Source organism: Planococcus citri, chromosome 1, assembly GCF_950023065.1.
Source record: "Planococcus citri chromosome 1, ihPlaCitr1.1, whole genome shotgun sequence".
NCBI lineage: Eukaryota > Metazoa > Arthropoda > Insecta > Hemiptera > Pseudococcidae > Planococcus > Planococcus citri.
Genome location: NC_088677.1, coordinates 32978472 through 32995617, shown reverse-complemented (window position 1 = coordinate 32995617; position 17146 = coordinate 32978472). Strand labels below are relative to the sequence as shown.

General features: G+C 32.6%; 1 protein-coding gene and 1 non-coding gene across 10 annotated transcripts in view; one reads left to right on the top strand and one right to left on the bottom strand.

The window, feature by feature from the left end:
• The window catches only part of sog (short gastrulation), a 35971-nt gene that overhangs the window by 3494 nt on the left and 15331 nt on the right, over positions 1 to 17146 (bottom strand). For all 9 annotated transcript variants that reach the window (XM_065343942.1, XM_065343944.1, XM_065343945.1 and 6 more), the window contains exons 3-12: positions 11996 to 12099; positions 9340 to 9472; positions 5908 to 5973; positions 4705 to 4925; positions 4440 to 4600; positions 3604 to 3829; positions 2067 to 2305; positions 1881 to 1984; positions 1502 to 1803; positions 742 to 987 (exon numbers count right to left, since the gene is read on the bottom strand). In XM_065343942.1, the coding sequence (XP_065200014.1) occupies positions 742 to 987; positions 1502 to 1803; positions 1881 to 1984; positions 2067 to 2305; positions 3604 to 3829; positions 4440 to 4600; positions 4705 to 4925; positions 5908 to 5973; positions 9340 to 9472; positions 11996 to 12099 (1802 nt within the window). The remainder of the gene's footprint in view (positions 1 to 741; positions 988 to 1501; positions 1804 to 1880; positions 1985 to 2066; positions 2306 to 3603; positions 3830 to 4439; positions 4601 to 4704; positions 4926 to 5907; positions 5974 to 9339; positions 9473 to 11995; positions 12100 to 17146) is intronic.
• Positions 1258 to 1387, top strand: LOC135833522 (U4atac minor spliceosomal RNA). Its single transcript, XR_010556490.1, has one exon. It is a non-coding gene; the product is annotated as a U4atac minor spliceosomal RNA (small nuclear RNA).

The window sequence follows — 17146 nt, the reverse complement described above, 5'->3', positions numbered from 1 at the left end:
TTATTGAAAAAAAAGAGGAATAAGTACCTATAACCTACTAATTTACTACAATCCCACATTTATCGATTGAAATTTCAATACATATTGTGTAAAAAGCTCAACTACATTAATTATCATTTTCTCAAAGATATTTTAGTTGATTAGTTTTTCTGAAGGATTATGCTTGAAAAAAAAATGTTCCCATTGTCCTGGTATTCATTTTTACTTTCATTTTTCCGAGTAATTTGCGCTTATTTTCCTGATTTTTTTGGACTTACAGAAAAATTATTCAGTTTTTTTGGCATTTTAATCAACACTGTTTTACATTATTTTTCTTATTTTTTTAGTGTTCATTTTATTCGAAAATTTTTAGTAGAATTTTTCAAACTTCTTTTTTTCCGTTTTTTCTTTGATTTGATATCTTTGTCAGATAAGATTTTCATTTTATTTCAATTTTCAATTTATTTTCATTTTTCCAATTTTTTTGCATACTCAAACTTATAAAAAAAAACAGTTATGCCATTTTTCAAGATTTTAATTTTATAAATTTTATTTATGGAATTTTCGATCATTTTGAATTCATTTTGTTGTAGGTACCAACATCTTTGCAGTTCGTAATAATTTTCAATTTTAATAGGTATGAAGAATAATGCACAAAAATTTTTTTTAACTGCTTGCAGATATTCACTGAAGCATTAAATCGACGAAAAATAAAAAGTGTTGATGTTCGAAGGCAATAAAAATTTACAACTTAAAACTCACTTTCTCCCATCTAGTCCTGAGAACGGATTGTCCATATTTCTTGTCCCATACATCTAGGAACACTACTCCTGTTTCCAGTCTTAATAATTCCAATTGCGATAATCCGAAAGTATGCCCTTCGACATTGGGCCCTTTGAATTCTTCTAACAATCGTCTAGCAACCGGAGCCCCCGGGGCAAGGAATGGAATATCTTCAACATATAATTCATACTGCTGAGTGTCTATGTCTTTGCCAACGAGTGAAATCTGAAATCAACATTTTCAAGTTTTATATGATTTACGTATTCTTGTCTCAAATAATAAATTTTAAAAAGTTGAAAAAAAAACAATAATTTATAATGTAAAATAATGTAAGTAGGTATCGGTGATTGCGAGTCAATTGCGAGTTCCACTGAGAAACGAGGTAAATTTTACGTGAGATTGGCAACAATGATAAACATAAACAAGCATGTTTACTACTCGCTGATGAAGTACAGCAGCTGGTTGGTATATAAAGCAAAACTCGCACCGCACGCGCCAGTCCTTGTCTTTGGGGAGCTCAGCGCTCAGGGAGCGTATAGCGAGAGCGTTGCTGCTGACACCAAGATATAAAAAACCCCGCACCCGCACGAACTTACCTTCGCTGCTGAGTGCAATTTTTGAAAGTCTCCTTACTTTATAGGAGACCATTATTGCATGAACTTACTTTGAGAAATCAAATATGTAATAATTAGTAGGTACATGGACCTCGAGTAAACAAATTGGTAGGTAAATTACTCACATCATAATTTAAACTGCATTCTCCATCAATACGAGCCCACACCAGTCCAAATACGTCGGCAGGTACTGAAGTGTCGGTCCTTTTCAATAATAGAGGATTTGAAGTATCTTTAGCATCGGCGATTAGTTTCGATGTCAAACGACCTTGAAGCAGAGTTGAACTGTTATCATTTATTTTAGCGATATGTATAGCTAATTCTTCACGGTACAGCTGTTCCAAAGATTTCGGATTTAAATACTTCAAACTGCCTTTCATCCAATCCGAACTCAAGTCTTCAACTAAAGTTGAATGATGTGATGTAACTGAAAGGAAAATTTGTTATTAGCTGAAATATTGTTGCAAAATTATGCTTATACAAAACTCGAACTTGCATACCTACCTAAATTTACAGAAACATCAGAAATGCCATCCAATACTACGTGATATTGCAGAGCACTGTTTTTATCGAGAAACATCCATGAAATTCCCGATGCTCTGTTTGGTCTAAAATAACAGGTATTTTTTCAATTAGAAAAAAAATGTTTCGTTGTAATACATCAAAAGGGACAAAAAGAATTAAACAAACATTTGCATGAATTTGTTATTTCCCGATGAGGTCAAATGTGATGTAGATAAAACAGTCTGGAACAATTCACACTGAACTCGAGAGGCAATTTTGCCGACAATTTTTGGTTCTTTGTATTTCGCCGACGACAGGGTTAGAGTGACACGCTGTTGAGCTAGAGCTACGAGGTCAACTGATGAAACTGTGGTCGTGTATTCGATAATATTCAATTCAGCCGATGGTTTTTCCACAACTATTGTCTGTCGGGAAATAAGCAAAAAATCATTAGCATAAATTTTATTCCACGAGTACGTGAGATCACTTTCATTATTACTAAAATATGAGCTGAAGTTTCAGGTTTGGGGTGGGTCATTTTTTTTTCAAAATTGAAAAAATGGCTGCTTAAAATTAAAGCCATCGACTCAGTTTTTCCTCTTCTCCTTTCTCTCCTCGGTTAATAGGTAATTTTTAAGATCTACAGGAATTTTCACTTCACAAAAACATCTGACGCCAGAAAATATTCCACTTCTATCTCCTTTTCAAAATTTACATGAGTTTACGAGAAAATTGCATTTTATCACAATAGAGATGTTTTGGAACATTTGGGAAAAGGCAAAAAAAGATCAAATCACTACTGATGGACCCGAAAAATAAAAACAATGGTGCAATTCTCATTTTATTAGGAATTTTCCCCAACATTTCAGAGTAGGTACCTACTTAAAAAGGGCTTACAATAACGTAAAAATTCGTGCTAATTCGGAGGGTCTTCCTTGATTTTCAAGTCGAAATGCTTTGAAATTATGGATTTTTCAGCAGGTATTTTAATAAAATCTTTGGCAGAAAGTTCGACAAGTCTCTACTCCTCCCTCTCCCATGTTACCCTTGTTTGGGGAGGGGGTTAATCATAACAGAAGTGAGCTTAACTTTTGAATGAAAAAAAAAACAACAAGAAAACATCCTGAAAATTCCTTTAAAAAATGTATAATTTTTTGGAATTTTTATTTTTCTGAATATTATTTTTAAATGTTTTCAATGCTTCCGTTTTTTTCTTCAAATTCTAAAAAATGTTTCAATTTGTTACAATTTTAATACAATAAGTCATAATTTGAAATTTTGTCAAATATTTATCATTTTTTTCAAATTTTCACTTTTTTAGACTTGAATGATAATGTTTTCAATTTTCATTTTTTTTTTTGAAGGGAGGAGTTTTTCAAATTTTAATGTTTTGTTGAAAATTTTAAACCATTTTTGTTCTTTTTAAATTTTCTTTCAATTTTTTTTTTTTCAATGCCAGAAAAACATCAAAAAAATTCCATTTTTTGATATTTCCTCAAAATATTACTATTTTATCAAATAATATTATTGTTATCATTGTTTTTCAAATTTTCAAGTTCTTATTTCAATGTTAAGATATGAAAAATGCAGAAGAAATGAAATATCCTGAATTCAATATTCAAATCAAAAACCTCAAAAATAAAAGAGAAGAAAGCGGAGACTCGCATCAAAAAATGGCGAGTTCAGTCTGAAAAAACTCATCACTAAGGCTACCTGTACCTACCCCTTCTGATAATATCATTTGTTTATTCTCGGAAAACAATTTCAACTGCACAGTGTCGTCGAGTTTTCGTTTAGAGCTGAGTAATCCAGTGAACACGACCATGATGTGAATAGTGGGAATAACATTCGAAATGGACACAATAGCTGTACCGACCGAATCAGTATTCAACGAGTTTTCCACCGAAACCATCAACGAACTGAAAATCTCTTTTGTCAAAGGCCCATACCTGGAAAAATGAAATTAGTGAGTAAAAATTAACGACGAATCATAAACATCATTTATCATTTACATATTATTCTGTAGATACACTAATAATCGTACTGTTTAATTACTTATACGATAGGAATGTGATTTTTTAAACTTGTTAATAACGTTTTATGATTTCGCATCGATAATAACAACATGGGGTAGGTGGTCTGTCATTATTAAATTTATGTACGAACAGGTTGAAGGTGATACCACCTACAGAGTTTTTTTTTTTACATTGTAACTTAATCCTAACTCATGCAATTCGAATGAAAAATTACCCGCAACACTTTTTTCCCCAACAAATTACCATAACTTCTCGATATTCGATGCCAATAAATCGAGCAAGAACGAGGGCGATGAATGATTTACTATAATCGAATACCTACTTACCGAATTATAATACGCTAATGAAATCATCGTAATGATGATTTATAGCGCAATTATTTCGTCGATTAAATTAAAAAATTAAATTTTATCACTTTTGGCGAAATTATTATGTATCAAAATTTAAATATGGACGAAGAAGTGATAGTAATAGGTAATTCAAAGCATACAAAATTAATAACAATCTCGTTCAAATGACTTACTTCATCAGTGATCCTTGTATACGTAGATCGTATTCTTCCCACACTAAGGCGACGTTAAGTTTTTCTTCTTTCAATGCAGCTCTGTATTCACTGGGCATTCGTCTCCATACGCCGCAAACTTTACCAGTTAAATTTTGATAAACACTGCCCATAGGAAGTACCTGCAAATACGTAAATAAATAAATAGTACAGACATATTTCAAATAGGTGAGTTACAGATGCCAATCATGCGAACAAAACTGAAAATTTTCCACCCCATTTTTACCTGTTGTTCTTCGATTATATTTCCGCTATTGTCGATAAATTGCACAAGTTTTGGCCTCGTCGGTAAAGGATACGCAGATGTAATAAAAGAATAATAAAGATTTTTCTTGTGCAAAGTGAAACGTCCAGTAGCTGTTTGTCCTAATGAATTTGCAGTACTCATGTTGACCGCGTCATGTTTATGAATTAAGTAAAATGTATTCGTAAGAAGCGCCGCATAATCTGAAAAAAAAATTCAAAATGAACAACTACCTATATTCTAATTTTTTACCTAGAAGTCTGCATTTTTTGACGAAAAATATTTTTGAAAATATTCTTACTCAGAATCGTAAAAAATTCAGTGAAAAAAAGTCAAATTTTACATAATTTCAAGTTTCAAACCATTTTGAGAATTGTTCCACGTATTTTTCCTATTTTTGATACCTATTTTTCCTAAAATTTTCCAACTCCGGTAGAATTCAACAAGACAAACTGCTCCTTTGGCCCTTCCTTCACATGTCCCGTGTTTAGTGACAGGGTCTCAAATCTTTCGAAAAATTATTTTTTTCTAGTTTCTTCAGATTTTCCGGACCGATTTTTTCCATATTTTTCAACGACACGTGAAATAGAGGAAAGAGGGGGAGGGGATGTCCAATTTGTTTAGACATCTATATATTTCCTCATTTTTTTATTCAAAAAAAAAATCAACTTTAGTAATCGAAAAAGTCTGAAAAAGTAGGTCACTAAAAAATAATCAAAAAACTTGTAAATCGAGTGCAAAACCTTTCAATGTAGAAAAAAATCACAAAAAAAAACAAAAAAAAGTTCAATTAAGTTCACTTGAGGTAAAAAAAAAAAAATACGAAACAAAACGTTTCAATTAGAATCCGATGAAATCAACATTTTGGCAGTTTTAGCAAAAGGCAGGACTGTTTGACGAATTATTAACGAAAAAGTGATAGGTACATTTCTACAATTTTTTGTCAAAAAAAAGAAACTCAATTTACGAAAGAAAATGAAAATTTTTCACTTTATCAGAACTTTTTGGCAATTATTAGCAAATTTTGAAATTTTTGCCAAAAAAACGAGACGTTTTTCTTAAGATTTTGGAAACAATTTTTTTTTTTTTGAAAGATTGTTATTGTAGATTTTAAATTTGCCAAAATCTGTGTTACAAAAAAATACTTGCATTTCGTATTAGGTATGTAAAATTGTACATACTTACGTTTACTACTTTTTTCTTCTTCTTCAGTAACTATCACTGCAGTAGAATCTTGCTGAACTGCAAGAGCTGCAAAAAAATCATAAGTAAATCAGTACATAATTATAAATATCATAATAATTGAGTAGGTAGCTATATACCTATTTAAAAAATCCAAATTTTCGTTTTAAAAATCGTGAAAAACCGACAAAAACTGACATCATTATTGTAGGATTCTGATGGATGCAAAAAATAAGATTTTCAGTGGATTCGAATGGCGTCAATTTTATGAAAAACAATCGAATTACAACGACAACGAACCTTAGCCCTATACAGAGCATCGACTTAATGTCCTTCATCATGACTCTATAAAGTTATTTGAAATTAAATCGACCATATCGAAGTTCAATGTTACTTCAATACTGTCATCATCGTACTATTAGGAAGAAACCTAAGTAGGACCAGAGACTTCCATAAACCACGAGTGAAATGTCAATTTGAAATGAAAAATTTACGCGGCTCGAGCCCATACAGCAACGATAACGAATAAATATGAAAACAACTCCGCCAATGATAAAAACCGAACTTGTTCAAGTATCATTTAATTAAGATCATTAAAAGCGATAAAAATAAGAAGAAAAAAAGGTAATTTGGACCAAAGCCACAAATTTGCTTAAAAACAAGAGATCAAATTAAATTTATTCAAATGTTGTAGAAGTGTTTTAGTGAAGAAAAGTGAGCAAGAGAGAAAGAAAAAAGACATCGGCAAAACAGCGCGCATTAAAACATGACATTTAAATGCGATTCTTGAAAGAAAAGTGGATTATACATCATATAAAAGTGGGTTTAAAAATATACAAATACACGTATATAGTTATTCTATCACCTAGTCTCTTCCATACTATTACACACCCGTAAAAATGAAATTTCAACCTATTTCACCCACTTTCTTCCCTTTATTAGAGCCGACCATTTTTCTACTTCTTTTCAATCCGCACACTCTAACATGAATATTATAAAATCGTTAATCAGAAAAATTCTCCGAGTTACTGAGACGGTGTCAGTTTACAACTTCTTCGTGCCACGTACGTATTATTTATTTCATCCAACTTTTGCTTCCATACACATTAAATCCACCCACAAATTTTCGGACATCTGTATAAATTTGCAAAGCGCCAATGTAGACTTCGTGTCAATGACCTTCATGAATTTTTAATACCATTCGAATGGCGACGAACATGCATACGAATTGAAAATTCATTTACTATTGAAATTGGAATGGGCTTTGAAAATATTATTTACATTAACGGAAAAACATTTTGGCATTTTGAAACGAAATTTTGAGAGAAAAAAAACAATCGTTAAGGTCAATAAAACAATATAGAAGCACGTCCAATTATAAATTTAACAAACATGACAATATGCAGTTAGGTACCTACATCATTGAGTATCTCATTGGCTCAATTAAAAATCAATGAAAACACTCATAAAATTTACGCTTCATGGTGTAAAAAATGCATTTCTGATAGTACCGAAATGCATTTTTAAATTTTTAATTAACGACGACTTAATTACGGAGACAGCCACTTCGTCAAGCGAGCAATTCAAAATCGTATCAACTTTTCAAATTTTGGTAAGCACGAGGAGAGAAATAGACGTCCTTCTATTAGCTCGGTACCATACACCGAGTCCCAGTTTGGGAAAAGTGGATTACCAAATAAATTATAATAATTAAACCGCCTTTTTATTTGTTATCAATTAGTATATCTAGTTACAAGGTAGTAACACGTTTTGAAAAAGATTTCATTTTTCAAAAATACAACAACAACGTATTTCAAACTGGTAGGTATATTACAGCTTTTTTTTCGGTCCATTGTGATTTTTATAAATTACAAAATTTATTGTTCGCATGAATGAAGCGAACGCCACAATTACTAGACAGCAGCCAAGTAGGAATATGTGGTACTTGACTTTCAAAAATTCCAATCTTTTCGAGGAACTACGTACTATGTATTATCAAACTTTGACCTTCGATGGTGCCATTATGGAAATTTTTGTCCTATGGTTTCAAGATCATGTTCAATATCCCTTGCGAAATTCAACATACCTACAGGTAAATGTAGGTAAAAATAGGTCTACTCTCGAGTGCTTTTTTAATGTCCCAACATTAATTTTTTTGTGCAGAAGAGTAGGTGCCAGTCGCTTAGATACGGTTCATGTACTCACGTTATGAATTCGAAAGCTTCCGCAAAAATATTCGCAGATTAAGAGATTACTTTTTAATGATCTCAACTTTTCAAATGTTTCATCACTTTTCATATACGAATAAAGTGTACTTCTTTTCAAATTTTTTTTCAGACCAAAAATACTTAATTTTTTGCAGCATCAAGTAGGTACCTTTCTTTATGGATTCGGATAGCACGAAATTTGTGCCCCCCACCGTTTTTATGATATTGTTTTTTGTATCTTCGAATTTCGCAACCTTGACTTTTCTGAATAATTATTTTTCCCATAGTTATTTTCAACTCCCTCCTAATTTTTCGTATGTTTTCTTGCTGCCCAAAAAAAAAACCACTAGAATACACTGAAGGAAAATTTTTTTGCACATTTTTGACAAAAGTAAATAACTTGATGATTTTCAGATGAAATTCACAAAAATAGACTGTAATTGCCCGATGATTTTATGGACATGTTTGATTGATGAGGTAATTATTAAACCTTACAGCAATAATTATGGCTAAATTACCAGTTAATTTGCGCAATTACCAGGTGATTTACCATGATGAACTGTAATTACTGAGTATTACGGTAATTACCGAGAAATTTTGGAGGAATTTCAAAATAATCCGATAAGGAAATACCAAGTGGTAATTTAAAGTAATTTGATGGCAATTTTTAAAGTATTTCACTGCACTTAGTTGATAGTATACAGTTGGAAAGTACCAAGAAAAAATTCATAGTAATCAAATCACTGTGTTTCTTGCATTTATTCTCAACTATTCAACGTCCTCAGGAATCTAATCGAAGGTATTTCAAAAAAAAAGGACTAATCTGCATTTTTCACAAAACACCGTCGCTATATCGAAATTAAAAATTCTTTTAAAATTCTGTCGAGTCTCAAAAGCTTCATCAAACCTTTTTACTCGTTCATTTCATCCGACAAATCTATCATTAGGTCAAGTACATGGATTTTCAATTTCAAGGCAATAATACAAACAATCAGTGTTTCGTGCACAAAAAACACAAGAAGATGCAAGAAAAAAAGAAAAATTATTTTTAGTTCAGCGATCAAATGATAAATCATATTCGCAATGTGACCTCATAAAACACCACCAAATTACAAAAATTTTGCAAACGCGAAAAAAATTACAAGTTGTAATTATTTCAATAACTCGAAATTTTCGTATAATAAATATACCGTCGCGACTATACAATGAAAACATATGTTCTACTCACATTCAGTGTCATTCCGACACACTTTGCAGCATCGACCTGCCACTTGTATCTGATCTTCGCACGATAATTCTTGACAATCTTTCGCTATGTTTTTACATTTCACATGTCCGCTAATTCTGTTATCTTTGGTAACCTACGAGAAATAAAATGAGCACGTTGAGATCAAAATTAGTCATTAAATAAAGGTCAACTTGATACGTCTTAGTTTTTATTTATTTCAATATCTTTCGAAACTATTAATGCTCGCGATTACGACCTTTGTCGTCTGCTGGTTTAGAATGTGTATTTTATGAATGAATGAAGTTTGATTAAATGCATAATCATGGAATTATGCAATTTTCTTGATCAAAAAGTGCATTTTTGAGATGCTGCAGATGTAACAGATCTGACAGATCTTCTTCGACAAAATTCAGTGATCGTTGCGATAGCAGCAATCATACCTGATCATAAACATAACTGGTTGCATATCTGATAGATGAAGATCAATTCAAGAAAATCAAAAAGGAGGAGTAAATAATGTTGAAATGGATTCAATTTCCTACCAAATTTACTCGCAAGTGCAAAACCTTTCGACGATATTTCGTCAGTCAGACGCCTCGTTTTCGTTATTACTGCAGCTAGTAAGTATTAATTTTCAACAGACACTTTTTTTTTCTACACAAACACGAAACAATATTCAAATTTTGTCACGAGTAACGCAAATACATATTTTAATTTTTGGCATGAAGTTGGACAAAATCTCTGTAACGTACTCGGTTAAAAATTATTTTACATAAAGTTTTCGATATAATGAGCCATTTTACAAGACTGTGAACCTTGAAATGCGCCTAAATGAGGAATGAATCTTGTTCCCATGACCATTCATGAGGTTTTACATTATACAAGCCCACATACGATCACGAGCTGGCGTCAAAGTGTTATTGCTCTATGCACCAACAAAATGTGCAACATTGGGCTGGTTTTACAGGGGAAAAGGTAGAATTTTGAACCAGCTACCACGGATTAGGTACCTACCTACCTACCTAGGTAACTACCTTACCTATACATCTGACGTGAGCGTAAAACAATTGACCAAATATCGAGTACCTAAACTTTCATTACATAATGAAAAACCGTAACGATATAACGAACTCGAGCTTAAAAAAGCAAAACAAAAGGTACGACATAAAAAATGTACTCGAGACGGAAACCGGTTCACAATCCTTTGATCACTCGCGACAGACGACGACGTGTTCATCCCTCACAAACACGTTCCGTTCAATAAGTCAATATAAGACAACACCATATTAAACTCGTTATTTGACATTCGACACCCTTCTTTTTTTTTTTGGTGAAATATCTCCACCTATAACACCTGTCAAGTTCGAGTATTTTCGCAATTGTGCCTGGTTTTTGCTTCGAGTTGTGTTCTGTAGGTGTATAAATTCACGAATAGGATCAAACAATGTTTCAGACATCTAAAACTAGAGGAAAATTGATAATTCTCGACAGCTGTTGACGTTGATAACCTCTCGCCTCCTCTTCCTTCTAGTCGCGTCGTCTGAAAATTTCGCAGAGGAAATGTGTCAAATATTCAGGATTGTTTCTTTGACAAAAATTTTATATTTTAGCTGATATGATTATGACAATTTGGAATTTTCAATGAATATCAAAAAAAAATCTAAAAATCAAGTAGAACTGGTCGAGTGCATGGTCGATAGTAAATTTTAGATTTTAAAGTTTCCAAAAAATTCAAGTTTTGTATACTCATTCAACGGGTTCTATTGTCACGTTTCTACCAGAAGAAGAAAAAACAACAAAAGGTCCAAGTAATTTTAAAATCATCAATTTTTGCTGAGATGGAGAAGGCGAGACAATAGTCCGACGCTCCATTTTTAGAAAATTGCAATCAACAGTTTTTGCAAAGTTACCCCATCCCCCTCCCCTCTAAAAAAAATTAGGGAAATCTGAGAAGTTGTTGAAAATATGAATTTATGGATCCACTTTTGCCTCAATTGAAAAAAAGTACATAAATTTTTTATTAATTCATTACCACATTTAAAAGCCACATTAGAAACCAAAACTTGCACTATAAGATGAATCATAACGTGGTAACTGTTCCTTCTTATTTCAAGATAGGCAACACGACTCTCGCCAATCAGACCACACCACAGTCGTGCATTCGAACAAACGTGGAAAATAAAAAAAGAAAAAAAAGAAGGAATCAATTAATCAACCAAGAACAATATAAAAATGCATAAGAATGAGTAATATTCGTTGAATTCTTTCAGACATTTTAACACTTGAATAAACCGACATCGACACTTTGAAAACCTGACATTTTTAAAATTTCATTAATGAGTTATAAATTACACTTGAAACCTGCCGGCAACATTTTATGTCTTCGTGGTAATAGGATGTTAGCGCCAAAACGTACGTTACGACCGCGACCATTCGTCAGCACAACAGTCTGGTCTCCGGTCTCGAGAGTTATTAGTTTCGAACGATTTAAACTCAAGTAAAAAAAAAAAAAAAATACGCTAAGTCGAGTTCGTATGCGTATACACACACATACATTTTACATATAGACGATATCTTCGCATAAAAAATGAATCAGACAGTTGAGAAAAAAATTCACATCGAGCGTAATCTGCAAAGAGCGAAATTTTCATCTTACCTTAAGACATTCGCATCTAATACAATACATCACATCGAAAGGGGGGCCGAGATCGGGAAACCATGTCGATCCAAATTCTTTGTGTTGCTTCCCGAACAAGCATTCTGTAAAAAAAAAAGAAAGAAGAAAAAAACACATTAGAATCTTGGCCAAAAAAACGACTTCTTATTGTGTTATTGTAAACACCGCCCTATTGAACTTGAAAAATATTTTCTTTAGCTGAAAATTACCGCAACCACTTCGACAATCGATTAACTCGCAAATCGATGCAATATTCATCATAATCGATTAAGTAAGTAATCGCGCTGAAAATAACTCGAAATCTGTTTCGACTTGTGCCAATTTGTTAATTAATCATAAGATACGTAGAAATTTCGATGCGATGGTTCGCTTCGTTGTTTAAAAAAAAACCATAATCAATCAGCGTTTTGTGTAGTACATATATTTTTTTTTTAACGCAGACTAATTGAAATTCTCCGATTATAACATTGATGACGGTAAATACAATTACGTTCAGTCGACGAGATGGAATTTCAAATTTACACACGAGCATAGATTTTACTCTTTCCATAAACCAGTATGCAATGACAAAAAATCAGTGCAGAGTAATCAGAGTACACATCATAGAGATAGTTCTTACTTCCAAGTTGATGTTTATGGAGAAAAAAATCATTTCATTTTTTCTATCAATCCAATCTAGCTGAAATTTGGCACACTGAAAGAAAAAGCTAGTCACTTTGTCATCAACCCTGGCAGTTCGACATTATGAGTAGATCAGGACACTAGGACAGGTAAATTATGAATCCAGGAAGAGGGGTTAGAAACTGCACCAAATTTCTTTGAAAACTGAACCTTTAACCCTTCATGATTCGAAGGTCTAAAGTAAGTTCAATTTTTTGATAATAATCAAACATTTTTGAGAGTTTTATTTTTCATTTTTCATGATTCTCAATTTTCATCTATGTATGTACTATGCAGAATTGCAGATCAAAAGATACAATCAACTCGAGTAAGGCTGGAATTTTCAACTTTTTCAAAAATGATGACAAAAATGTCAAATTTACACAGATGTGCTCGCGAGGCTAGCTTTGCTGTAAGTTAAAACTTTTGAAAATGCTGAAGCACTTTTTCATTTTTTGTTTTTTCTTATCGTATTGTCTGAAATGAAAGGCACTAGAATTTTAGATATTCAATTACTCATGTAATTGTAGCACACCAGGTTTGATGTTAGTGTTAAAAATATGAATCATAAAGAAGAGAAACAAAAAACCCAAAAATGCTTCAACGTTTTCATAAGTTTAAACTTTAAGCATAGCGAGCCCCAAAACCATCTGTGTAAGTTTGACAACCTTGCCATAATTTTTAAAAAATTTGAATATGAAACTAATGGAACTTCTTTTGAAGATTTTCACAAACTTGAACTACAAATTTCGAAGGCTCTGAAAGTAAAAAAACGTACCGTATCCCCTGATCATATCTTTCCTGATTATGTTTTATTGAAACATTGAAAAATGGAGCACTGCATCGCACCCATATTTTAACTCAAATTTTTCCCATTTATGCCCGATCAAAAAGATGGCAGATTGTCGTTAATTTTTTTTTTTTTTGGTGTTTATAATTGCAAGATTATTACACCTGTGAGGAAAGGGGTTTAGTAAGATTTGCTTCCAATTATCAGTTAGGTATATTGAATGTAACCATCTAACCGCATTATATTGTTTTAAAATTGACCTAATTAAATGTTTGTTTTTTATTTCAAAAAATTTACACATTCATTCTTCGGTCAATCACCTATATCAAGACACATCTTGAATCATTCCATGAAATGCCTAAAGCTAGACTGAGTATGCAAACTTCACACTCATCATGTGTTGTAGTCTGCATTGCATTTATTTTTCTAAGGTGAGCGCGAATTTATCAGGCATTCGCTTCGCACAGTAGAGCTCATCTAGTTCTGTATTTTACAATGCTGACAAGTGAGATCTGCAATAAGCCCCCTCGAGGGAGGGGATTGGAAAATAGCGGCAATTTGACCTGTTTAAACTTTTCTGAAAAAGTCAAGGAAGCTGAGTAAACTACTCATTTCACTAGGAGGAATAATGAAACACATATTTTTGAAATTATGTATGTTCACATTCTGAAGCTGTTCTCATTAATTTTTGCCATCTTTTGATTTTGGCCTTGGTCTCCACAATAATCAATCTTACCTCATCAAAAATTTGAAGATATGTAGAATGAGAAAAACAAAACCAAAAAAATTGAATAAAAAACATTTACTAATACTATGCAAAAAAACAACGATTAACATTTAAATAATTATATTCAAGAATAGCTGATCAAAATTCCTTATTTCTTTCTTCACTATTTACATCCCCCCCCCCCATTATCAATGTAAAAGTATAGACGAACATATGAACTTACAGCATTTTTCTAACAAACCAAGAACTCAACCCCGAATCTTCTAGAAACGAATATTTTCCATCAATTTTCAAATTCATCATAACATAAAAGTAAATAAACCTAAATAAATTTTTGTTTAAAATTTTAGTTTTTTCTAAATCAATCATAGCTTCCGATAGGTATTTTCTGCTATGAGGTAAAAAAGTCTGCCCATCGTGTGGATACGATAACTCATTTCTGAAATTCGAACCTGGTTTCATGCTAAAAGGCCAATCATCTTGTTTCACGTCAGCGTGCAGAATGATATTCATGGTAAAATAAAAAGTCAACACTTGAAACATAAGAAAAAGTAAATTTCTTCCTACCGCTTGACCGCCATGACTGCAAGCGAAGAAATCTTCAATTTCTTGATCACTGTACTTGAACAACTCTTTTTTATCGCCGAATTCTAATAAAGTAGTAAATTTATCGCACCTTTCGCAATCTATAAGACCTGCATTTTCTACCTCGTACTGAAGATCCTTGGCAGGAGTGTTCAATTCTGTGCGGGCAAATTCAAGCACCACTTTTTCAAAGTAACTTAGAAACTTGGTAAACTTTTCCTCGTCGTATCTTTCTTGTCGGCGTCCTCTGTTTCGTGCGAATATTTTCATTTTCTTGGTGCCTTTGTAAAATATTTTCTCTTCGGGTCTCGTGATGCAGGTCGAATCCTGACACACGTCATTTTCTTGGAAGTAGTTACGATTTTTCACTTGCAGTTCCACTTTTTTGTTAGTGATGTGGATTCTGTTACAAATACCTACAGGAAGACTAATTCCTGGGTCTTTGTAAGATGTCACGTAGTCCACGAGCAGGTACCACGGTAATTTGTGCGATAAATGAGAAGACATTATTTTTTTTCTAAACCGATACCGAGTATAACAAAAACCAACAGACACAAGTATAGAATCAATGAAACGTAAAAAGCTACTGACTCATTGGTGTCTCTATCTGTCTATTATCACCTTAAGAGCCACCTATGTTGGCGATTATTTTGCAACATGACGTTATACTACATAAATATAGTGTAAACTGTAAAGTATTGGATACTTGAAAAATATCATATACATAGGTACTCAAGAAATCTGATAAATATGACGGATTTCATCAATTTTAAATTGAAGCACTTTCGGTTGTGAAAAACTAACTTTTTATGAAAATGACACCTCTAATTCAAGTTGAGGATTTCCTGCTTCCATTTTTTTCTCCTAATGGAAAACTCAAATTTTAATCGCATATTCCCAACTTGAAATTGGCATTATTCGAGAAAAGGAAAGGTCTGCGTTTTTCATCCCATCCTACTCGTCATAGTAAATGTTACTAAGGAAGGAGAAGGGGCTGCTTTGAGGCCACAAATTTTCAAAAAATAACGGATTTTTACGAATTCGTAAGACATAATTTGTTTCAGAATTACTATAGGTAGGTACCACCTGTCAGGAAAATCTTTTTTTTATCGACAATGCAAACGCGCGGTACTTCAATGTAAATACCTATTTCCCATTAAACTTTTGGTACACTCATCGTCGAATGTAAAACATGAAAAAAAAATATATAAAATAAAATAGATGTATAAACCTTGTAAGTAGCTGGTTTAAAAATGTAAAAAAGAAGTCAACGCCGAGCTTCTACCTTCCGGACGTAAAGCAATTTAATCCGCCTATTGTATGTTAATACATGAAGCTGAATGGCGCCTCAAATTACCACGCACAAGAATACAAGTTTCTTTTTTCTTCATTTTATTTTATTATTTTTTCTCTTTTCAAAATATTTATTTATGTTTTCCTATTTCTTTTCAACATGCTTATGCATATAGATGACGACCAAGAGAGATATTAGTTCACGATCAAACGTTTCAACATGATGCGTTTCTTCTATTTTTTTTTCTGAAGAAGAAAAAAACAACATGGAAACGTCAATCAGATTCGGTATCCGTCGATGATTTAATTCATCAGTTTACCACTTCATTTTATCACGCCGTTCGCGTGAGTAGTAACATGCAAGGTTAGCGGAAGTTACCTACAGTTTCTCGGCCCAAACAGCTATCTAAATGGTGCGAACTGGTTTACTATAAAATTTGCACGCCGATGATTTATTTACATTTTATAGATTTTCAATATTTTTTGTAAGGCAACCAGTCGCCTCGTACACATCACGAGTATTTCGACAGTTGTCCAGCTCATGCGTAATGTTGGCAAACGAGTTTATTTTGAATTAGCCCGCCAAAAGACACGTGCAATATGCATTTGCATCTGCAACACGTTTTTTCGAATGTCAACATAGACGTACTGAGAAGTGAGAACGTAGCTTACATATTCATTACATTGTTTGATATCATTCCGGTAAATTTCCTAGACAGCAAAACTTTTCAAGGTTGAAGAACGTCTTCTTTTAGACGATAAAATGACAGCGATTTTTGCATTTTTTTTTCAAAAATATCTAAGTACGAGTATAAAATTCGAGTCGTTGCCCAAAAAAATAGAAAAGTTTTGGCTTGAAATAATGATCATTGATCAAAATCAGTTGTATTTTTCCATCGTCTGATCTAATGATAAATTTCGGACAGCTAATATACGTAACTATACATATCACTGAAAAATTGCTCATGCACGATCGTTTTTGGCACTTTTGATTGGCATTCAATAGAAAGTATCTAAATGATTAAAATGGGATTACTTTTTTGAAAATTAGGTAGTTGATTTTTTTGCGTTAAAA